The sequence below is a fragment of the Malurus melanocephalus genome, unplaced genomic scaffold, assembly GCF_030028575.1.
Source record: "Malurus melanocephalus ecotype Western Australia unplaced genomic scaffold, MMel_1.1 scaffold_16, whole genome shotgun sequence".
Classification (NCBI taxonomy): Eukaryota; Metazoa; Chordata; class Aves; order Passeriformes; family Maluridae; genus Malurus; species Malurus melanocephalus.
The window spans coordinates 1,861,121-1,885,088 of record NW_026623248.1 but is presented as its reverse complement, the minus strand read 5'-3'; the positions used below and the strand labels follow the sequence as shown (position 1 = coordinate 1,885,088).

The following is a 23,968-nucleotide window of genomic DNA, read 5'->3' as shown; positions in this document are numbered from 1 at the left end:
TATCATTTATTTATTGCAGAATACAGTGATGTTTGGGATTTTTTAGAATTTCTGAGAAAAAGAGACCTACAGTCAAGTTCTTTCTGCTAGGCTTGCTTTTTTCAAAACTTTTAACAACACTTTACTATGTTACCRTTCTTGAGCTTAGTGTGTGTGTATAGAGAGAAATAAAGTGGAAATCCTGTCTCTGAGGATTGGAATTTAGTGTAGATTTAAATGGAAACCAAAATATTTTAGCATGCTTTTGCCAGTTAAGCTTTTAAAAGGACTTTCCATGGGGTGCAACTTCTAAAATAGTGTTAACAGCRAGTTTCTGAAGAGGTTTCCACATGATGCACATGCTACAGTCAACKTGCTTGTAGTTCATAAGCTGCCAGAATGAAAAATCAGTATCTTGGCTTGATCAACTGTAGATTGAAGAAAAGTTGTAGTTGGTYTRAAATCATGGAATTGTTAARGTTGGAAAAKACCTCCAAGATGGTTGGGTCCAGCCATTGACCTCATGCTGCCAAATTCACCACCAACCCACSTCCCGCAAGTGTCGCATCCACATGTCTTTTAAATACCTCCAGGGTTGAGAACGAGAACTTTCCCCACTCCCAGGGCAGCCTGTTCCAGTGCTTGACCACCTTTTTGGTGAAGAATTTTTTTTCCTGGTATCCAATCTAAACTTCCCCTGGCACATCTTGAGGCCATTTCCCCTTGTCCTGTCCCYTGTTCTCTGGGAGCAGAGCCTGACACCCCCCCCAGTATCCCCCTCCTGTCAGGGAGTTGTGGAGAGCCAGAAGGTCCCCCCTGAGCTGCCTTTTCTCCAGACTAAACATTTCCAGCTCTGTCAGCCATTCCATCACAACTGTGAGCCTCTCCATCCTGTBATTTATTTTACCCAGCAAAGGAGTCTAAACCAGTTTCTCCAGGTGAAGGCTTTGGAAAAAGATAAGTTTTACTAAAATCCAGGCAAACAATGTCCAAAGCCTATCCCTCGTGCAAAAAGCGAGTCACCTTGTCAGAGGAGATCAGGTCAGATCCTCCTGCCCTCTGTGGGTGGGAGGTTATTTGCTGATGTCCACTCAACTGGGACCTCCATAATTAGCCCGGACTGCTGGTAAATTATTCTAAGTGCCTCTCTGGGCTTTCAGCAGCTTGCTCAGCACCCTCAGGCAGATCCATCCAGCCCTGTAGACTTGTGTGTGTCTGACAGGCACAGCCGGTCTCAGAGCATCTTCTGGTTTGTGGGCATTTCATTCTGCTTCCTCTCCCTGTCTTCCAGCTCAGGGCTGGGTACSCTGGGAACATCTGGTTTTGCTATTAAAAACTGAGGCAAAGACAGCACTAAGTACTTCTGCATTTTCCTCATTCTTTCTCGCTATCATTTCCTGCTGCTTCCAATTAGGATGGAGATTTAGCCCTCCTTTTGTTGCTGTTGTATTTATAAAATCATTTTTGTATTGTCTGTTACCAAAATAGCCAGATTAAGTTTTGGTTGGACTTGGGCCCTCCTAAATTTCTCCTTGCAGACCCTCATGCCGTCCTTGGAGTCCTGTTTCCCCTCTGCATTTCCAGTAGATACCTGGTAAAAGAGCCAGCAATCATGAGACTTCTAGTCCTTTAGGGAACATTTCATCTGTCCCTTCATCCTGCTTGGGTGGGCTGTAATACACTCCCACCAGGATATCTGCCTTCTTSGCCTTCCTCCTGATTTTTACCCAAAACACTTTCCCCCTCTTTCCCATTTCTTGCACATTTSGTTAGCATTGATAGACAATAGCATTGTAAACTGACTCTGGAAGGGGTCTCAGAAACTGAGTTTAAAACCACTTTGTTTTATCTACTTAAAAATGATTCTTACAGAAATTTAGGATTAATTCCAGTATGGTAAAATGAAACTGATACTCTGGGACCACATTAATTTTATTTTTAGAACATAAAAAATAGGTTATTTTATGAGTATTTTATAAGACTTTTATGAGTATTTTTCTAGTTAAAGAGTACTTTAAAAGTGTGTGATATAGCTATGTAACTTCCATTGATATGGAAGGTACATGGGATTGAATTAAGTTATCCTTATAAATGAACTCATGAACWATCTTTAATGTTTACAAAGAGGCCTGACTTGCCCTCTGTTGGGATTGTAAGAGAAATATTGGTTTAAGAATCTTATTTAAATGGAGAAGAGACAAGAACTAATGTGCTTGAAAATTTCAAAAACTTRGGCAGATTATACTTTTGTTTGGAAACTATTACTTTTAAATTAACTGTGTGCCCTGAACACTTTGCTATACATAGATCCTTTCTGTTTTACTATCGGAAAATAAGTGTGTGCTTTGTCTCTATCAATATCTAGATATCTATATCTGTATCTATATCTAATCTATATTTGCATCTACCTATATATATACACACACACCTGTGTTGCCCCAGTGGTACTTCAACAGTTGAGCAAAGTTCATAGTTGATTTTTTTGGGTTTTGTTTTGTGTTTGTTTGTTTGTTTGTTTTTTTTTCCATTTTATTATAACAAGCAGAAATGATGTGATATAAATCCATARTAGTTTCAGACCATACCTTTAGAAGCAAACCACCTTTGCATTACATTTATGAGGTGCCAAGGTAATACTGTTAGAAAATGAACTTATCAGTAAAAGGATTCAAAAGGTCATTACAACATACTAACCTGGTAAATTGCCTTAAGATATTCCAAAATGTATTTAGGAAAGATGAAGAGGTTARTTTACTGAGTTATTGTGATGTGAACTGTATTAAATACATGTTTTTAGTAAAATGAATGAACACTGAGAAGTGAGAATGCTCAAAAATACTTACAAAAATTTTAATTACTTTTTATAAGTGATTATCGAGATGTAGTATGTGTAAAACATACCCAGAAATGAAGTACTTCTCTTTCTAACATATTTGAAATTCATTTGTTCTTAAAAAAAAAAAAAAAAAAGAAGAAGAAAAAAGTAAGGAAGTTGTTGCAAAAACAGAATACATTTTGATTTTAAATGGTCATCTTCTGTTAGCGTCTAATCTAAAATTTTTCATTTCCTCATAGTGTAATCTACACCATGATCTGATTACAGTGTCTAGTTAATAAATAAAGTTATTATTTAAAAAAARAGTTAAAAATTTTTAATGTTAGATTTTATGTCAACATTGAATCCCATGTTAAAATGCAGAAATGTATTTAACCTGGCTTAACTCTATATGGCTGCAGAACGTGTGGAATTGATAAAGCTGATGAAGGATGGAACACTGACAGTGTCTTTGGTACAGCAGGGGCTACTGATTGCCTTTTTCTTACTGATCCAGTCCTTGTTCCTCCACTAGGTTTGACTTACAGAGCCACATACCAAATAAAAATGTGAGGGAAGGCTGAAAACAGACCAACATTTTCAGAGTTGAATTTAGTTCTAGTCTTAGGCAGTCTGCAGCTCCTGGTCAGAATTCTGGTGCCAGCCAGCCAGGCTCCCTCTTGAGCAGCTGCTSTCATGAAATGTACTGGATTTGAATTTCTTAAAATTACTTTGGCATTTTGGATTAAAAATAAAATGTTTTTTCTTTGTTCCTATTTAGTGAAATGTTTTGCAATAAYATTTTTTTGTGTAAATTGTTCAGTGAGCAGTATTTGTCCTGGGTAGAGTAATCATTTGATTATAGAAGTAACCTAACGTACTACTCATTATAAGTGAAGGAAGAYAGTTGTGATTTTTTCTGCTAATTTTTCTTTACTAGCATGTATTTTAGATGACTGGATTAGCTGAAGTTGTCCATTCACATACATTTTTTTGTCAAAGCCTCTACAGARAATTATGGTTATCACCTGAAACTTTTAATTGCAAACTGCATTATTTTTTAATTACTATTGAGTGTAAATGTAGGGTATTAATGGTTATTGTTCAAATATTCAAGTTTTTTCTTGCTGACTTTAGTCAAGCAAAACTTGTTTTCATTGGGAATTTTGCTGACTGAAGACTATGTAATTGCCCGGTAATTAATGTAGTTAAAAGATATCACTCTGCATGTAGTTTGCACTTTGGAACCTGAATGTTCTGCCGGTTTTCTCAGCATTGCCAGAAGGGATACTTTTGCATAGTAATTTCTGGATAAATTTCAGTAGTTCWCTTTAAACAGTGCTGGTTTCAAAAGCCATTAAGTTCCGTGAATATGTAAGACCCTTCTTAYGTTCAATTATTCCTTGCATTCTCAAGTATATTATATCCAATTTCTCTGTCCTTATATGAATAAGTGTCCACTTCAGCTTGTTGGTATTTTGTTCTTGTACAAGTGTTCTATGTGCATGGAAGTTTTATGCTTTAGGATGATTATCTTCTAGGCGTGCATTTATTTGCTGTTTTACAAAGGTCTTGGGGGACATACAAAATTGTGATTTAAAATAAATTGCATGGGAGAAGGARCAATCTGTTTCTTTTAGACCGGAAGATGTGGAGCATTTTGCTTTTGTCTGTTTGTTTGGGGGTGGGGGAAGTTTAATTGAACGAGAAATAATTTTTGCTTAGTGGTTAACGGATGTGTGATATTCGTGGTATCAGTACCCTCCTCACATACATRGTACTTAAATGTCCTGGAAACTTCTGGGTATGAGACCTCCTAGGAAATGTCTCCCTCTTTCTGAAAAGGGCCTGGTAGTGATGACAAATCTGTGTCAAAACTTCGGGACTAGAGAAGAAGTGTATTCTAGAAATGCATAGTAAGCGTAAAGAATCAACCTGAAGAAATAAATTCTTTTAAAGTATTGTGATCTGATTGAAAGAAAAACATTTAGGTGTTGAGCCCTAATGCCATTTTCACTCTGGCCTGATCTGGGATCTCTATTTGCTGCTCCCTCAGCATATTACAAAGGCATTGATGGCAATGAACCTTTTCTGTGAGAAGCATTTTTTTTTTCTTTTTGATCACAACGGAGAACATGTAATTATGATAATATCCATTCAGTCACAGGTCATGTGGTGAAAGTGTTGTGTTGCATGCCTAGCAGTAGACAAGAAATTAAGATAAAAAAAGGAAGGTAATGGCCACAGACATTCTGGCAGCAATGCTTTCTGTTGGAAAGCACATTAGCATTTTCATTTTACTTGGTTATGAGTTGGGAGTTGGACAATGTGAAACCCCTCCGGTTTGCTTCATAAGAGTCATATGAAAATGAATTCTAAATCACATCTTGACTTCTTCATGAACCAAACCATCTCTTTAAGACAGTATGGAAAATCAAGCTCATATGCTTAATAGGTGAACAAAAATTCATCAAGTCTTCTTTTTAAGTATTAGCAAAGGGAGAAAAAGGTGCAATGGTGATGCATTTTTCTTTCTTTGTGGGAATGAGAATAATACCTGGTCTTTTCTGCTTCTAACCATATATCTAGAGCTTTCAAAACAAAGGATTAAAAGTGTTTTATTAATGACCAGTCATGTCATATTTCCGTATTTGCATTAAACGTCCATAAAAACTGAATTTCTAATAGGTGATTGGGGGAAAATGAATATTATTATGGTTATTGAAGGTGTTCTTTTTCAAGACTAGCAACCGAGTTACATAAAATCAGAAGGACTTGAAAATCTTGAGATGTAATTGTATTGTTTTTGATAATGTCATCTCATGTCAGAGAAATTGCTTAATATCTTTTTTCTTGTCTGAARTTAGTACCTTACTGTGTGAGAAGTACTGTACTTCCAGGGTTTGGAGAAAGCTGAGGGCAAGAGTTTTATTRATTGGAAAAGTGGGTCTTCCTGTCCATTAGGAGACACAGAGGAATAATGAAGGAAAGCTATGTATTTTTATTTCGTATAGTCCTATCTTGCGTAGTTACTCTGTGCTGCTGGTATTGTGGGGGTTTTTGGTTGTTTTTGAGTTTTTTCCAAGTATCCATGGTCACCTGACAGCTTTTCTAACATAAGATTGGAATGATAAGCTGTAAACTCCAACATTTCAGAGTTTTTGTAAACTGTCTGTATGTAAGTTTAAGGAAAAGAGTAACTTTTTTCATAATACTTAACTATCAGATCTACTGATTATCCTTTATATTTAGACCTTTGCTATCTTATTTTGCTTTTAATTAAGACAAAAAGCTTCATTTTACCTATCTACAGAATTTTTAAGTGTTTTGTGTTTTGTGGGGTTTTTTTGTTTTATTTTTTACTTTAAAGATTCTTTTTCTGGTGAAGGAGTGTTAGCTTTTAGCATGAGTGATTCACTCAGCACCAGATTTTCCTAGGCAGTGAATTGTGCCAAAACCTGGTATTACCCTGGRTTTTGCTTTGTTGGGTTTTTCACTTTTTATTTTCCTGTAAAGCATATATTCCTTCTTAGTGTGAAAGGTCTTGAGCACTCTTTTCATAACATTAATGACATTTATTAGTGCAAGTTGCCACACATCCATATGAGCATGTATTCAAAGACTTAGATTTTTGTTTGACATGTTGTTATATTAAATTGTGTTGCTATGATGCTCTTACCGTTACTAAGATCATGTCAAACCTTCTATTTTCACATACCTRTTCTGTGACAAAGTTCCCTTGAGGCAGAATTAGGTACCTTTTCTTTTGGAAAGCTTCTGTATTGTACAGTCACTGCTTTTTTAAGTTCTATTAAAGCACATTATTGTGAATTGCAGGTAAAAATAATTGATTGCATTTAGTATCACTGCTTATTAACAGCAATGAATGRAGAAGCTGAAAAATTTCAGTTATCAGTCTGAGTTCTTGAAGCTCAATAATACTCTAAGTGGGAATATATTTGAAACACCTGTGACCTTTTAATTTTACTTTTAAACCCTCCATTTCTTAAGTTTATCAGACTTGAACTATAGAAGAAAGGCCACTGTTTTTTTCTAGCAAAAAACAAACCCTTAACAGGAGGTGTTTCTGTGCCATTTATTTGCTTCTAAATAAAAAGATTATGTTCCTAAATCAGTGCTGTGATTGAAGCATATATTAAGTGCTCAGTTGCATAAAATTCTTGGAACTGATATCAGCTCTTCTCTTGAGAGGGAAACCCTAAATAGCAAAACACTGGGTCTGTCAAGGCCAAGAGGAAGATTCAGACTGAGACTACTGAAACTGGCTCTGAGCCATTGATTCATTATGAAGCAATTTTTGAGAAAAAAAATTGTTATTTGTAGACGCCTTACTGTGTTCATGATCAGATAGTACCATGTAATGATTCCTAGGAAAGGTTTCAGATGAATTAATGAATTAATGAAGTATTATATTACTTCCAAAGAAGAAGCATCCCCACACAGTTTTTCTTTCTTATCAGGATTTCTTTTTCTTAGTGCCAAAAGGTCACCTCAGCCTTCTGCAAAAAACATTTCTGTTGAGCATAGTAACTGCCTTCTCTGTAGGAGCTCTCAGAGCTCRTTTTCCTCTTGTGGATAAAAGTGGAACTCTTGCTTTCCTTTTTGTGTASTTGTGTCTGAACTATGGAAGTGAAATGGACTTGAATTTGCACTTTAGTGCTTTTTCCTGCTTTGCTCACTGTTTGAAAAAGCAAAAGTTGTATGCTAAAGATGAGTGCCCTCAAATTCTAAACCACAAATTTTTGTGGAATTGATTTTGTTGATTATCTTAATACCAGTTTTTGTGGAGTTGATGAGATTTTTTTTCTCATACTAGTTTAGTACCTTTCAGATTAGACTATTATTTCTAACGATTATTTAAATTTCTTTAATAAAGGCTGTATGGAGCTAAAGAAAAAGATGTATTTATAAGTGTTACTTATACACTATGATTTCTTGTCCTTCTAAAAATGCATTTACAGTGGGAAAGGCAGTTACAGAATAATTACAGATTGTGTTACATGACGCTGATACCAATGCTCCAGCTTTTTCTGGTACTGTTTTGTTACTTGCAGCATAGGCATGTGGAAGCAGAGTTTTTTTCAAAATTATTGATGCTAGGTGTGGAACAACACATCATAGGATGTGGAAKCCTTACATGCTTTTTACAGGATCTGAAACTTTTGCTTCAGGGAGTGTCTCTCGAGAAAGGACAGGTGGTGTAAAAAAGTTTTGTTATTGGTTTTTTATTTCTTTTTTCTTTTTCTCTTTTTATTTCCCTTTCTTTTTTCTTTTCCTTTTTAATTCTTTTTCTTTTTTCTTATTCTTTTTCTCTTCTGTTTTTCCCTTTCCCTTTCCCTTTCCCTTTCCCTTTCCCTTTCCCTTTCCCTTTCCCTTTTTCTCTTTTTCTTTTATAATTCTTAAATTCACTGAAGGAATTGATAAAAGATTTCTAGCTATTATAATTTATTTTATGTATTTTAGTTAGTGTGAATCAATCCTTTTATTGTCACATTCCTTTATGTGCCATTCCTTTATGTGCCRTTTTCTAAGCGTTGAAACCTTCTGGAGACTCTTTAAAATAAACAGATCAATGGATAGACCAGCAAAGTGAATAGGAAAAGAAAATTCTCTGGGTATTTCCTCCAGTGCTTGAGTGCTGCTGCTTGTTAGACTGAAGTCTCAGTCCTTGCAGATATTCCAAACTTGACTGTTGCTTTAGGCAGTGCCTGAGCTGGCCTTGCTTTCACGTTGGGTTGCATGACTTGTCCTGAGAGGCTTTGCAAACTAAATTGTGGTTCCTTTAATGTTGTGCTGGTTTACTTGGGCTGTGGGAGAAAATTAATTACAAAGGGCCAGACTTCCATTTTTCTTAAAAGGACCGTACATTTGAATGGAATCAGCTGTAATATAAGCAACTATTACTATAAAATAGGTGAGTTTTCATCCGTTGCCTTTTTTTGGGTTGGCTTTTTTTTATTATTAGGTTTTAATTAGAATTTGCAAAGTGTTCATTAAGTCAGTACTGGCATGGAAATAATAGAATAATTTATGTTGGAAAAGACCTTTAGGACCACAGAGTCCAACTGATGCCTTACCATTAACCTCCCACTGCCAAGTCTACCATTAAACCATGTCCCCAAGTGCCACATCTACACGTCTTTTAAATCCCTCCAGGGCTTGTTGTTTAACCATGTCCCTGGGCTGCCTGTTCCAATGCTTGACAAACCTTTTGATGAAGAATTTTTCCCTGGTATCCAATCTAAACCTCCCTTAGYGCAACTTGAGGCCATTTCCTCTTCTCCTATGACTTTGTACATCAGAGAAGAGCCCGCCCTCCACCTAGCTACAACCTTCTTGTGGTAGAGATTGGTAATGTCCCCCTRAGCCTTCTTTTMTCCAGGCTRAATGAACCAGCCTCAGTTCCCAGGGAGGACTTGCTGTGACATGTTCTGTGCTGTCTTCTTTTCCCCCATAACCTTGAAGTATCTTAGTTTACTGTGTGGGTGGGCAGGCTTCTGTCCCATGTTAAAATGAAGGTGCTGTCAGCCTTGTCACTGTGCCTTTTACTCTGGGAGCTGACCAGCACTGCTGCTTCCTGGCAGTTGGGATTCCCCACGTGTCCCTTTATATGATGGAATCCGGACTGGAATGTGATGGAGAGCACTGGCATTTTGGTGATTCCTGATTTTCACTGTCTTATGGTGGAGTAGGACACGCAGCATGCAGAAATGTTAAGGTGTTTTTTCTTCTTTAGGAAATTTTACAGATGCTCTAAATATGTTTTAGTTTCCATTGTGTTGTACATTAATATTCTGGTAATTCTTGGGCTAGGTATCCTTTGGGATATGTGTATTCTGTAATAAAAAAATTCAGTTAATGGTTTAGTAGCTATTACAAGTTTTAAAGATGTCAAATGCTTATCCTGCAGCTGYATGTTGTATAGATCAGAAGAAAAGTCTGTATCACCTGGGTAAAAAGAAGAAAGTTTGTTTCTGTTTTAAAATTTGTAAGAAATACTTGGAGTTTTGGTGAAAGAGCCGTGGGGAAAAGTGCATGTGAGCTGGTTAGAACTTGATGATACAGAAGTTTATCATCTGCCTTGCTCTCTTATCACAGAGGTATTGCCAGTGTACATGCTTTCTAAATCACTACTTTAAAGTTTTCTTTTTTTTTTTTTTTTTTTTTGGTTTTTTTTTTTTTTTTTTTTTTTTTTTTTTTTCAATCTCATACTTATCCTGGGTAGACTATTTGGAGCTGGCAGTTTTAGCCAAAGATTTATTATTCAAATGCTGTGGTCTATGTTATGTCCAGTGAAGAAGCATTTAGTAAATCTATCCTGGATTGAACAGCTTGGATGAGGCATTTAGGAAGTATAAGAATGGAAGTAAAACTGTTAAGCTGTCATAGGGATAGGGGTTACCCACCCTTGGAGTTTTTCAGAAATAGAAATGCAGCAGCCCCACCATCAGCCAGCTCTACATGCACTGTTCTGACTAAACAAACAGCAATATTCTCTGCCAGTTTTTCCTTTAAAATGTAGGAAATTCAGCCTCAGACTCAAATTTACAGGCCAGGTTGTTCAGCAATCACTTAATTGTACCTGGCAAAATCAGTTCTCTCTATTACCCAGACAAATTTAGAATATCAAGTAATGCATCAGGACTTGATTAATTTCAATTCTCACTAACCAGAGGTGAATGTGGATGAGGATTTCTTCCTAATTCAACATTTGGACTTTCCACCACTTTTGCCTTTTGGATAGTAAGAATACTAGGATTTCTGGTGGGATTACAACATTTTTTCTCCCCCTGGCAGTTGCAATGGGGAAGAGGGATGCTTTTTTCCCATCTTACATTTTTCTGTGCTGTTCCTTGTGAACGCCTTTTGATCTCCTCGTGTACAAAAACATGTTTCTGGTGTGTCTGTTAAGTGTCTGTTAGGGTAAGTGCATTTCACAAAGTTCTCATGACCTGTTTTAAACTGCTGGCCAGGCTTTGGTGACTGTATTTGGCACAGAAAATCTTGTGAGGTTCTCAGATCTGCACATCAATCTGAATAAGTTAATCATGTAGCCTTACCAGCTATGCAGGAAAAAGTCTTGAGCAACCTCATCTGAATGCAGTGTTGGCCCTGCTTTGAGTAGCAGCTTGGATTGGATGACCTGCTGGTCTGAATTTTGGCAGAAGTTATTGTTCCATTTGATGGATACAAACTTCTTGATAAAAACTACTCAAAATTCAGTGGCTTGCGTATTCATTATCCATGGAAAGTTTCTTTTCACAGAGTGTGACTGGAGAGCTTCTCAAGCCTTATAGGACATGACTGTCTGAGAACTGTAATGTTTTGCAAATGACCTGGGCTGGATGACCTACTATGTCTTTTCCAGCCATAATTTCTATGACWCTGTAATTTTGAGGTTGACTTCTTGTTGCCCAATTTTACAGTTACTTATTTCCACTATCAGGAATATTTCAAGAGACCACATTTAGTCATGGTAAGACTGTGTGGGTTGTTTTGTCTTTTTCTGTTATTTTTCAAATCCTGAAGATTGTCAGCACTTAATGTATTCTTTCCTATTCTGGTGCCACAAATAATGTTCCAACCCAGTGAGGAAAGAAAAGTCTGATTCCCCATTTTGGACTAGATAGTTGATTCAAATTACTTGCCCCAAAATTGTTGTAGTTCTAAGGTGAGGTGTTAGGCTCTTTCTGTTATTTATTTGTACCAGAAATGCATTTCCATCATGAGAAWAAGGGGTAGAATTGAGAAATTATGTATTTGGTCACATTTTCAGACTTGTTATCATTTAAATTTATAATGWATTTCTTAAGAGCTAAATGCACATGTGCTTGGAGGACTGCGAAAGCCTCCTATCTGAGAATAAGCATGATTATTTTGCTTTTTCTAAACAGTTCTTTTAACATTGGTGTGGCCTTTTYCCCTTCTCCTTGCAGAAGGCTCCTTTTTTTTTTTTTTCAAGAAGATGCCATATTTTGGGAAAGACATCTCCTAATAAGAACTGTTGCACTAACACCCATTGAAGAGAACCTCAGCCTTTGAGTTTTTGAAGTGCCTCATATCAGCATCCTTCAGGATTCATTCCATGCTTTCCATCCTAATCTGMTGCCTGCACATTTGTGACACACTCTGAGTTTGCCAGTTTCTGGTATTTTAAGATGTTTGTCCATGGCAAGTGAAGTGTGGAAGGAAACAGTGGTGCATGCTTGTGTGTGAATATATATTCTATGCATCCAAAGAGCAAACAGACCTAGCTGAGGGAGAATCACTGAGCCTGGAGTTCCTGTGGGGTCTCTGAAAAACTAGAAGTTGGAGGATTAACAGCTAGGTGTGAAAACACCATTGGTAATACAGAGACACGCATTAAGTCTGTTTATCTTTTATTCCATTGGAGTGATATGTGGAATAATTCATAAATTAATCATGCTGTTACATCCACAAAATGTYTGTGTTTCAAAATTTTGGAGTAATCTTAGGTCAAAATAGTCTTGGGATTGTTACTAGACTTTAAAAACCATATATGTAATGCCATAAAAAAATGATGGATYCAATAATAGGTTGTTCTCCAGTTTTTCTTCTGCCCTACATTCTTTTTCTCTATCAAAAGTTTGGTTTTATTTATGCATAGTTTCTTATAAATGTTCTTGTAGGAGGAATGGAAATCCTCACATGTTTTCCTTACAGGACCTTCTGTCTTTACTGCCTCAGGTCAGTGTTGTATTTGAAGAGAAATCAAAGGAGTTAATCACTTCTTAGAACATGATTTTTCATATTTTCTATTTTTGTTTGCCTTTTAAAGTTTTTTAGAGCCTCTCTATTTTAGCATGTCTTTTCAAAATTGCTTTAATTCCTGTTGAACTCCTCTGAACTTGTTCCAGTTTGTGTTTTTAAATATAGTGCTGAATGTACTTTCTCTGGTTGAGACATAACCATTCTGAGATGATGGGAATGTCTCTTGCACTTTGTAGAAAAAGTCTGCTCTAAAGGAACTTTGTGTAGAGCCTGTAGGACCTGTTGGTGTGATACAGAATGTATAGATAAAATACCTTTCTAAAGGCTCACTTTCTCGAGTTGGCTGCTCTGCTTGCTACCTGAATACTGTGTTTTGCAGGGATTGTGTCAATCACCAGTCTGGTTTGAGTGATTTTTCACAGAATGTGGCATGAATGCAGTGTCATTCTCAATTTGTGCTGTCTGCCTGAGCAGTCCTGTGCTGTCTAAACAACTTCCATCCACCATTTGTGCTCACACATGCTGTATTCTTGAGCTACGTTTTAGAGCTCTGAATGTTATGAGGGTGCATGAATGTTTGACTAATTAACATTGGAAGGAAAAATGCCCAACTAGCAGTTTTCTCTCTTGAAAAATAAACCAGCACAGAACCCAACCAACACAAAACCAACAAAACCCCTTGTAGTCCCCAAAAAGATACTGAGTTCGTATATCACATATGAATATTGACCAATAATTTAAACAAATACTWCTTCATACACTGTGTAAGTGGTAGTGATGATTCATCATAGGTTGAGAATAGTTTGGATTGCAAATTACCTTAAAGATCACCCAGTCCCATGGGCAGGGCCACCTTCCACTGTCCCAGCTTGCTCCAAGCCTGGCCATCAACACTTCCAGGGATGGGGCAGCCACAGCTTCTCTGGGCAACCTGTGCCAGGACCTCACCACCCTCACAGGGAAGAATTTCTTCCCAATATCCAATCTAAACCTACTAAACAGTCCCTTTCCATTATTTTTTTTTTTGCAATAATAGAACTTTGTCCAGCCTATAGACCGTTTTAACTGAAGTCAATTGGCTTCATAAACATTTTAACAATCTGTAAAGACCATAAAGGCTTTTTGGATCATCCTTCACTTACGTATCAGAATCATATACGTGTATTGTATATATATATATATATATATATATGTGTAGAGTTAAATGCATAATACCTTTCTTTCAACAGCTTTGTATATCTTGAGTTACTTTCATTAGCTGAGTAATTTAGCCTGTGTTTTTTAAAAAGGAACTGCAATTTAACTATAAATATATCAAAATGCCACAGAATTCAGGGCTACAAGWCAAAAATGCTGATCAGTTTGTAAAATCTTAATCAGCCCCTCCAAGAAACCTAGGGACGGACCTCTGTGGTAGCAGAAAAATTTCCAGAAATTCACCGCAGTCTTTTTCCAAGCTGCAGTTTGTTCTGATGTTGCCAGACAGCTAAGAAGWGATGGGAAAAGCAGGAAATCTTTTTGAATTTAATCACAGTGCTGATTTGGAAAAGCAACTTAACAATGGAAAATATTTTTTTTATTTTCAACCATAAACACAAAACTATATAAAGTCCATGGTAGATCATGACTGCATTAAGATACATTATTTTCCTTATGAATGAAGATAAACCCTTCGTTTTGAAATCTGGTGGTCAGAAATCCTCTTTCCTGGATGTTTTTATTTATTTGTTTATTTATTTTTAAAATGCATACCCAGACTAGATTATTTGCTGGTTTTAGTACCGTTTGTTGAGGTATTGGGAACCTGGCTGTAGTACTTGAGACCTTTAGATATAGCTTTTAAGGTAGCATCTTTCTATTTTCCTCTGTGAGAAAGTTTTTCCTGCATTTTTGCTTTCAAAAGACTTTGGATGATGTTGATGGGCAGTGTTTTCTCCTGAAGTTATTTCAATTCTGTTGTAAAATATCCAATTTTTTAGTATTTAACTTGATCAGTAAAAAAAGTTCTTCCTTAAGCGAGATGTTGAGGTTCTTGCCCTTGCATCCTCTGTGTGAAAATGTTCTTATTTTGGCCCTAAAACAGATGCTTGCCCCCTTGATCTGTTGTAGGACTTATAAAGGATGGACACTGCAGGTAGCCTGTGGAGATGAGACTGGAGGGAAGGACTGAATGCTCATTCCTGAGTGAGTGGAAGATAAGTTATGAAAAGGTTTTAAAATCAAGATTTCTTTTGTTTTCTAGTACCTGCTGAAAGATGGATGATGATGACTTTGGAGGATTTGAGGTATGTTGTTTGGATTAATTTCCTTTGAAATTTATCTGTTTTCAGCTGTTTTATGGACATTTATAGCATTTTTAAATTATGAAATAATTTCATCTTGTTTCTAGGCAGCAGAGAGTTTTGAGTTTGGAAATGGTGAAAAGCAGACTACYTCTCCTGCTATTGCTTGGGCAGCATTTCCTACAGGTATGGACAAAACCACTATAAAAAATCTTAATATTCCCTTGCTGGCCTTATGTATTCACTGTAAAAATTAGTGCTTAGAAACGTCTATACAATATAATAATACACAATAAAAGGATGGCCAGCTGTCAAAACTTGAGCATAAGAATGTTACTGAGCAATTATTTTGGGAAGCTGCACTTCTCTAAACTTTCATGAGGAATGAAAGAGAAATTCAGTTCATACAGTTGAAAAGAAACAGAGCTTCTTCATTCCAAGGATATTCTTTACTTTTGATTGTGGAATATCTGTTGTACATTGTTGGAAAACAAAAAAAGATAAAGTTAAAAAGAGGATTGTGATKAAGTCTTTTATTTCCTTTGGGGAAGAGGGGAGGAATGAGAATGATCCTTTTCACTTAAGCAGTTTATAAAGTTGAAAAATATATTACATATCCTTTATCTCAAGTAGAAGCAAAAACATTATGGAACTTTTATTAATTTATACAAATGCCTAGTGCCTGTCAGGATTTTAAGAAATTGATTAAACTTTATTGATAAATGTATAATATCAGTAGAACTGAAAGATTATGGAGGTGTTGCTGATTTTGTTGTGGTGTAGATTTTACTCTTTTCACAAAAAGAAGCATCACTTTATCAGCATTGGAGGGTGAAAAAATAACCAACAACCCACATTGTATTGTTTTGAATAAATTAGAAAAAACAAGGCAGGGTTTTTTTTTTTTTCCCAACACAAGCTCTCCATAAATCATGTTCTTCAAATGGTTTTATTAATTTATTTCTGGCTTTCATCTGTTACAGAATAATTAGTTTTGTTTGCCATTGAAACAGAGGAAAAGAAATATTAAGGAAACAGTATTTGTCCAARTAGCTTTATTATTCATCTTTTCATTTTGACTGATATTCAGAATTACTGCTTAAATTCAGTAGTGTGTATGAATATGTTCAATAAATTAAATCCAATATAGCTGTGCAGTGTCTGTCTGTCAGTGAAGTCCAATTAAAATCCTGTAAGGCAAGCAGAATTGAAATTATTTCTACATAACACAGAAGTTTTTGGTATGATTTTAAGTGACACAGGAGTCCTGGGGTAGGTTATACCAAGGTATTTTAAGTATTTAAAATTAAAAGAAAACTCCTGTATTCTGAATGTTTTATTACTGTAAAATCTTTATGTGACTTTTTTTCATGCAAATGTTGCTGTGAATAAATCAGTTTATTGCAATAGGCAAGATTTTAATAGTATTGGTTAAGTGCCTTATAGGTATTGATTTGTAAATTGATGGTTTTAGTAACAGATAATTGAATTGTCTGCCCAAAGTTATCTCTTTATAAGATGCTCTTTTCTTATCCTAGAAATTGCTCTGTAAGGCTTGCTAAAAAAATTCGAATGTATTATGCTGTTACTCGGATTATTTTGATAAATTTGGAGTGTGATGCCGTTATATACACCAAGATTTGATGAACTTTCCAGAGGAGGAGTTACTGATCTCATGAATTTGCTAYGTATCTGATGTTTGTAAGTTATACAACAAAACCTCAAAGCCTGTGGRAGTATTTTTTAGTGTGCAGGCAGAAATCAGAAATTATTTCTAAGGCCTCAATGGTGATTTCAGTGCAGTTTTGCCCTTGAAATTGGTCTTGGGCTTCTTACTGTCTTTTTGAGAGAATGGGYCATCTGGCCTTCGATTTTAAATGTTAGAATAGTAGATGTGATTACTTTTCTTCTGGAAGTATGAGGGGAAGAGCTTTGTGCTATGAGTTGTCAGAAATCATCTTGAGAGTACAGCAGAGGGGTTTTCCCCCCTTTGGACCCAAAACCAGTCTTAAACTCAAACTTTCCACCTGAATGTTACTTTTAACTGAAAAAGTTCAGTAATACATTTTTCAGTGTATGCAGTAAATTTACAGGGTCATTGAATTGTAATATGAACACAGAGGTAATTGAGGAAGGAAATTTAATTTTTGTTTCTTGGGKTTTTTTTATTTTTTAACAGCTGAAACCTCTGTGGAGGGGAACTATGCTACAAGTACTTTGCAACATTCTACAACAATATGTCAGATAATTTTAATGTGGTCTTTTGCTCTGAGGCCTGCCGACATATCACTTCCTAATTGCTGATATAAGTACCATCCAATTAGTAAATATTGCATTTTATATTTGATGTGGTATGTTTTATATTCRATGCCTTCATTCTGAACCTCAGTATGAAGGATAAGACTCAATGGAATGTTGATTTAGCAGTTCATGTCCATCCGCTTTTGGTTTTGTTTTGAGAATTTCTGATCTCCTGGGGATTTTGATAATTCTTTGAGCTTCATTACCCTCATAAAGACATAGATTTTTCCTTGCATTAGCAAGATTGCAGGCTGCCACTGATCTCTGCTTCTATTAGCAAACTGCATGGTTCTGGCAGTTCTTACATACCAACTTATGATAGAATATTCTTAATATTGGGAAGTCAGGGCTCCAGAAATTATTAGATATTTTTTTTAAGTACATTTCTGGCAATAATTTACATCTGCATCTTTTTTCAGCCATCTTGGGCACACACATGACTTTTGATATACCTGCAACTGTGCGCATGCTTCTTTTCTTTGTGGTGCTGCTGCTCTGATCAGTATATTAATCTGGAAATTCATCAGGACTAACAGCCTTAGCCTGCTGGAGTCAAGTCAGGCAGTTTTATCAGAGGCAAGTTTTTGTTTCAGGGATTGTGAAACTGTTCCATTATGGCAACAAAGGCATGGTAAGCAGGAATGATTTAGGGGTTCTCTTTATAAGCAAATTTTGAGCTGAACTAAAAAGCAATTTCACCAGTGTATACACAAGAGAAATGAATTAAGAGAGTTTGAATTACAGACATAGCACATGTAATTCTAGGAATGTCTAATTTATGAATCTTTCACATTGCCAAAAAATGAAAAGAAGATTTTGTTWAAAAGGTGTTTGAATGATACCTTGGAGAATTGCCACCTTTTCTTGTCTTCTGCAAGGTCATGTGTTTAGCTGAAAATTTTAAACCACAATGTTCAGAAGTGCTCACCAGTTGTTGCTTCTCATTTCCTAGGCTTCATTTTGACAACTTAAGAAGTGGGGATTTTGTTTCTGGGGATGGTTTTTTTCCCCTTCAGGTTGCTAAGCATTCATTACTGTATTTAGAATTACTGAAAGCTCCACTTGATTGTAGGAGGTTCCATTTAAAATTCTACTACCTGAAAAATTGAGTTTTATTTCTAGTATTGGATACTCCCAAATATGTGAATATCTAAAGCTTTAATCCAAGTGAGTATGCATTCCTCATTTGTGCCTAGTCTCAGTTTCTGTTTCAACTTCTGTGATAAATTATTTGTATGTGCTATTTGTGCGATGGTGAAATTATTTGTATGTGCTATTTGTGCGATGGTGATCCTCACCAAAGGTTGAACACTCACATCACAAGGATCATGCTTCGTTTTTCCACCTGAGTTGACAGTTTTAGTAAGAGAACCATTTTCCTGCTCAGTGAGAAGTTGCCTGGTACATTGCTGTTTTTCCATCAGATGGAAATTGATTTAAAACTGAGACTCGGGGTATTAAATGATAGCATAAAACAGAGATTTATCTGTTTGTTTAGATGCAAAAYGATCATCTTCCATGTCACTTCACTGCCACTAGAATGAACAGAGTAGGTAATTGTTATAGGAAGCTGCCTTTGAAAGCAGACATTTGGAGTGGGAGGGGAGTTTTATCTTAAGGTACGTAAAAGAAARCCAAAAAAGCAAATTTCCAGTTGTGGAGAAGAGTTAAGTGTTAAAGATGAAGYTGCCTAAACAGATTCCTGTTCTGTTTGCTGAAGTACTCTCCTCTAGGCTTTTCAACCGAGTTTAAATTTTCAGCTGAGCTGGGGTGGGYGGGGGGTGGTTCCTGTATTTTTGGTCACATGTCTAAAGCTACTATCATTGCAGTTACCATACTGACATTTTTCTGCCACATGGTCTATTTTCTTTCTTTTTGTTTGATGGGGTTTACATGTTCTTCTGTGTTACACCTGAATCTTAGAACTGGGAGCTAAAGAAGGTGGGACACATAGTGCCTGGATTCAAGGATTAGTGTGTCCTTTTGAATACCTTGAGGCCAATTATACCCACTGGTTTGTTCTGAGTACTTATATAAACAGTATTAAACAGTGTATAAACAGTATTAAACAGTGATATCCAGAGGCTGAGCCTTGCTCCATAGATACTTTACATATTGCCAGGGTTGTAGCGATAATGTGAGCTGCTTTCTCTGAAACAATTGGATGTGGGTTTTTTGCCTATTGCAAAGACTCATCTGGAGCTGACCATGTCAAAGTTTGCAAGAGTTTGCTGTTAAATTAAAAATGTATGCAAAACTTTATGGAATTCTTTCTTTCTATTTAGTTTGTTTAGTTTATGTCTTTTGCAAAAGCACGATTTTTTGTTGTGCCTGKTTGATAATGCTGATCCACTGTTCAGGATTTTTATGGCATGACTGGAATTTGGTATGGAAAAGCTCTCAGTCCAGTATTAATTCCATTTAAGTTTTATTAGCTAGAGAGTAGTTTACTTTGTGGTCTTTTTATCTCTTATAAAATATAAAACTGCTTTATCATGTGTCTTGGCAAGCTGTTTGTATGTGTCTTCTAAAATAGTTGTGGATTTTTTCAACTTTAAATGTATAAAACTTAGGAAACTGTATTTTTTTTTTCCTGCTGACTGAAACTGATTAAAGATCATGCTGAAGCTGAAAGGCTGTGTGAATCAAAAGAGACAGAGTTAAAACTGATCCTTTTGAGAACAGTTGTCTTGTAAAACCTCTGTGTAAATTACAAGTCTAAATTTATTGTGACTAAAATTTTGAGTGTCCTTTAAGATGACACTGCTCAAAAACATTGACACTTTGCGTGGGATTATTCTTCGGTGCAATTAGATTATGAGAACTACATAACCATGCATTGGTATGACCAGACTTGTGATGGGTTTTACTAGGCATAGACTCCAGAAAGAGAACTAATTTTTGAGTGGCTCTTCATATTGTGTACGTTTTCTTATTCTAGTACCTGAAGTCCATAGATCTCCTGATGTTCTTCTGGAGCGCTCCGTGCCTTCTTCCTGCCTGGTTCCTTCTGACTCCTTCATTTTATCAAATGATGATGTGGCAACTGCTATTCAAACAGGCAAGAATGTGATAAATCCAGCTGTTCTTGAAGACCAGGTAAACCCTCAATTTTTGAGCTTCAGTATGAGAACTCAATGTATTAAGTATCAGTGTTCTAACTTTTCTGTGCACATTTAGGTTGAAATGCTTTTTAAGGGCAAAAAGTCCTTGCATTTCTGTGATGCAGACTTTGAAGTTAAATGATTAAAAAAGATTTTTATGGAACTTACAACTGATAGAAACCATACTACGTTGATATGAACTGMAAGAGGGAGAAGCATGTTAGAGTTATTAAAAGTTTAAGGCATGTTGATGGTGCTGGGCATGCTCTTAGGTGACAGCAGGAGGAAGGTTCTTAAAATGATTACTATTAAAGCTGAAAAGATTACAGCTGTACTTGTATCTCTTATTTGGATGTTTTCTCAAGTTGTTTTAAGAGTAGGTGTTTAAGATTTTCAAGGATGGGACTCTGAGCATCCTGGTTAATGAAAGGCACCACACCAGGGCATTGGAAGGAGCTGATCTTCACGGCCCCTTCCAACTGAACCCATTCTATGATAAGAGAATTAGTACTTAATTATAATCAAATTAATTTTAGGGGGTTGCTTTCTTTTTTTTTTCTTTATTTTTTCACTGTTGCTTTTAAAGTTGATTTTATTTTTTTTTTTGTGATCTGACACATTCCTAGTTCTGTGATCCTAATCTCTCCTTGTGGCTGCTGTGCTGCTGAGAACTGATCTTTGTTTCTTTCTGGGATGTGAAAATATTTAGTTTTTAACTAAATAACTAGGTAAGCAAGAAAGGGAGAAGCCTTTCTGCCTGGAGATTATCACAAGAATTCTGTGAGAATCACAAGAGTTGCTGCGATGAGACTTGAATAGATTGACCCTTCCAAGTTTTTTATTGTTATTGATTACTGTGACCCCCTTTTGAATATGTTTTCCTRTTTTCAGCACTTCTTTGATTTCTTATTTTTCAGATAGACTCATTAAGTCTTAAGGCTACTCCTGGTGAAAGTTGAATTTCRTTATTAAGTCAGATTTCCATTATCTGACCATTTAAAAGCATTTCTTTAGAACTGTTTAAACAACTTGCACAAAACACTGGTTTCACTTTGAGTCTTACTTTTTTCTTTTAAGAAGCTTCTCTATGTTCACACTTCCAGACACAGAGTGGCCCCAATCATGAATTAATGAATTAATTAGTTACCATTTTGTGTTTGTTCCCTAGCTAATGTTCTGGGGAAGGCCTATAAAAATGAAGAAGAGATGTGCCCAGATACAAATGATATTAGAGAAATTTATAAATCCAAAAGTTGTGGGGTATTTTTCTTGAGAGGRAGGAGGGTTTGTTTTCTTTTTTTGACTGATGCCAGACAGGGTAATTTTCTATGTTGAAGGCTCTTCATCTGGCTCTCTGACAAAATTTTGATAAGAAAATTTCTTTTACTGGCAGGATGATCAAAAAGTTTTTTTCTTCAGCCACCACAGATACTGCCTTTTGAAATTTTGGCTAACAGTGAATAACTTTTAACCTTCCTTGCTTGAGCTAGGCCAGCAATTTTAGCTTTTGTGTTCTCTGGAAAGAGCACTTGGATTATTCCAGAGCACTAGGGCTTAGGGGTATTTTTTAAAACTATAAAGTCATTTAGTTAGGTAATCTTACAGAAAAATAAGAGATAAACACTTTATTACTTCAGACCAAGTGTGTGTGCAAATTTAAGTTGTAGTGCATGTTTCAGTTTTTCTCATCTTGTTCTGTTCAGCTACTGACAGACCCCATCATTCYATAAACTCTCTGTAATGCAGGAAATAGTACAAATTTAAAAACTGTATTAGCAAGTTCTGYTGAAGGGAGTTGAGAGCAGGTCCTTCAACGTTGTTTTGAAATGGAGATGATTTTGCACTTGGGATTAAGCTAAAGGAAAATGGTGGACATAAAACTGTAGTAAAATGTTCTTACACCTATTAGAGGGTCATGCTAGGAGAGCTGTGTCTTTTTATAATTCTATCTCCAGAGCCTCTTGAGGTTTCATTTAAAAAACCCCTTCACTATTACTGAGTTGTTCCATACTCAGTTATGGAACATACTCCATTACTGAGTATGTTCCATACTCAGTTTTTGGTGGTGGCAGACTAAYCTTGAGTAGTACTCAGAAATGGAATTGGCACATATGGCTTCTCTTTGCTTCTTACAGGAGAATTCAGAGCACAAACTGCAGTTTTCTGTTTTGTCTGCTGCATCTTATAAACTTATGTACAGTCAAGATTTCAGCTGATTTTGTTTGTTATTTTATTTGAATCCTTTGAGAGATATTTATTGAAAAGTCAGTGCATTATCTGAGTGTATATTTGGAATAAAAAGTTCTATGAGGATGAATTAGGTCAGATCAGTCAAACCTCTATTGAATAAACTTATTGAGATGTTTGGAGGTTGTTTCACCACCAAATCTCAAGCATTTCAAATTGCTGAAAAAGTGGCATTTGAWTTATTTTACCAACCTTTTCCTTTGAAGTTCCTTTGCTGAAAATGAACAAATTTTTAGCCCTTCTTTATTTTTTTAAGAGGGGAGAAATAAAGCCTTGTCTTTCGTTTATTATACTACGCAGTGTTTTAAACATCACCTAATTTATTTTCGTCCTTTTCTGAAAGTGTGGGCTTATTATCAGTGTTTCATGTATTTTCTGTATTTTACAGTTTACTGAAATAGCAGTAACTAAATGTTGTAGAAATGTCTGAATTGCTTTTATTGTGTTAGTACAGCCTCAAGATGAGATTTATTTTAGCACAAACCCTTTGTGTTCCCTTTCTGTGACCACTGTTTGCAGTGTGCGCTGGGTAAAAGCRTGGAATGACTAACTCAAGGAGAGTTTGTTTCCCTGATGCATTGAGAGAAATGATTCAGTTCCACTTTTCTCCTATGAATTAGGCTCAAGCAGATATTCCAGTTGCCTCTTCAAATGTTATTGAAGACAAGACTTCAGTTACATCAACCACTGCTTTGATTGATGCTGAGACAAAGAGAACAAATGAACCCAAGAGCTGCCTTCAACAAGCTGTCGCAAACCTCAAAACCAAGCTTTGCACTGCTGAAGAAGAAAAATCAAAAATCCAAAAGGTATGAAGAGTTTTTTGAAGGAAAAAAAATTACATTTATATAGGATTTAAATATAAGTGGAGCTGGAAGAAGTTTGAAATTCATTTTTAATTCTTTTTTTTTCATAGAAATTAGCCAAATTCCAGAGAAACTGGCCAAATTTAGAATCATTATGGTTGGAAAAGACTTCCAAGACCATCAAGTTTAGCCTGTGACTGATCACCACTTTGTCCCCAGCCCAGAGCAGTGAGTGCCACATAGAGGCATTCCTTGGACACCTTCAGAGATGGAGACTCCATCACCTCCCTGGGCAGCCCCTTCCAAGGCCTGAACACTCTTTCCATGTAGAAATTCCTCCTGATGTCCAACCTGAACCTCTCCTGGCACAGCCTGAGGCCATTTCCTCTTGTCCTGTCCCTTGTTCCCTGGGAGCAGAGCCTGACTCCCCATGTGGCTACAAGAGATAAGGTCCCCTTGAACCTCTATTTTTTCCAGGCTGAGTTTCCCAGCTCCCCCAGCCTCTCCTCATCAGATTTGTGCTCCAAACCCTTCCCTATCTCTATTGCCCTTTTTTGAGCTTGCTYCAGAGACTGGCCAGAACTGGACTCATGCCTCAATTTAGCCAAAATACTTTTTTTTTAATGTCTCATGCCTTACTTAGGCTGAATTTYTCTACAGTATCAGGAAAAAAATTTTAGC

At 36.2% G+C, this 23,968-nt stretch overlaps 1 protein-coding gene across 1 annotated transcript in view; it reads left to right on the top strand.

Moving 5' to 3' along the window:
- Nucleotides 1–23,968, top strand: part of CCDC91 (coiled-coil domain containing 91) — a 110,206-nt gene that overhangs the window by 6,349 nt on the left and 79,889 nt on the right. Inside the window, exons 2-5 of the mRNA XM_057385706.1 lie at nucleotides 14,790–14,832; nucleotides 14,937–15,015; nucleotides 20,072–20,229; nucleotides 23,102–23,290. Of these exons, the coding sequence (XP_057241689.1) occupies nucleotides 14,803–14,832; nucleotides 14,937–15,015; nucleotides 20,072–20,229; nucleotides 23,102–23,290 (456 nt within the window). The 5' untranslated portion in view covers nucleotides 14,790–14,802. The remainder of the gene's footprint in view (nucleotides 1–14,789; nucleotides 14,833–14,936; nucleotides 15,016–20,071; nucleotides 20,230–23,101; nucleotides 23,291–23,968) is intronic.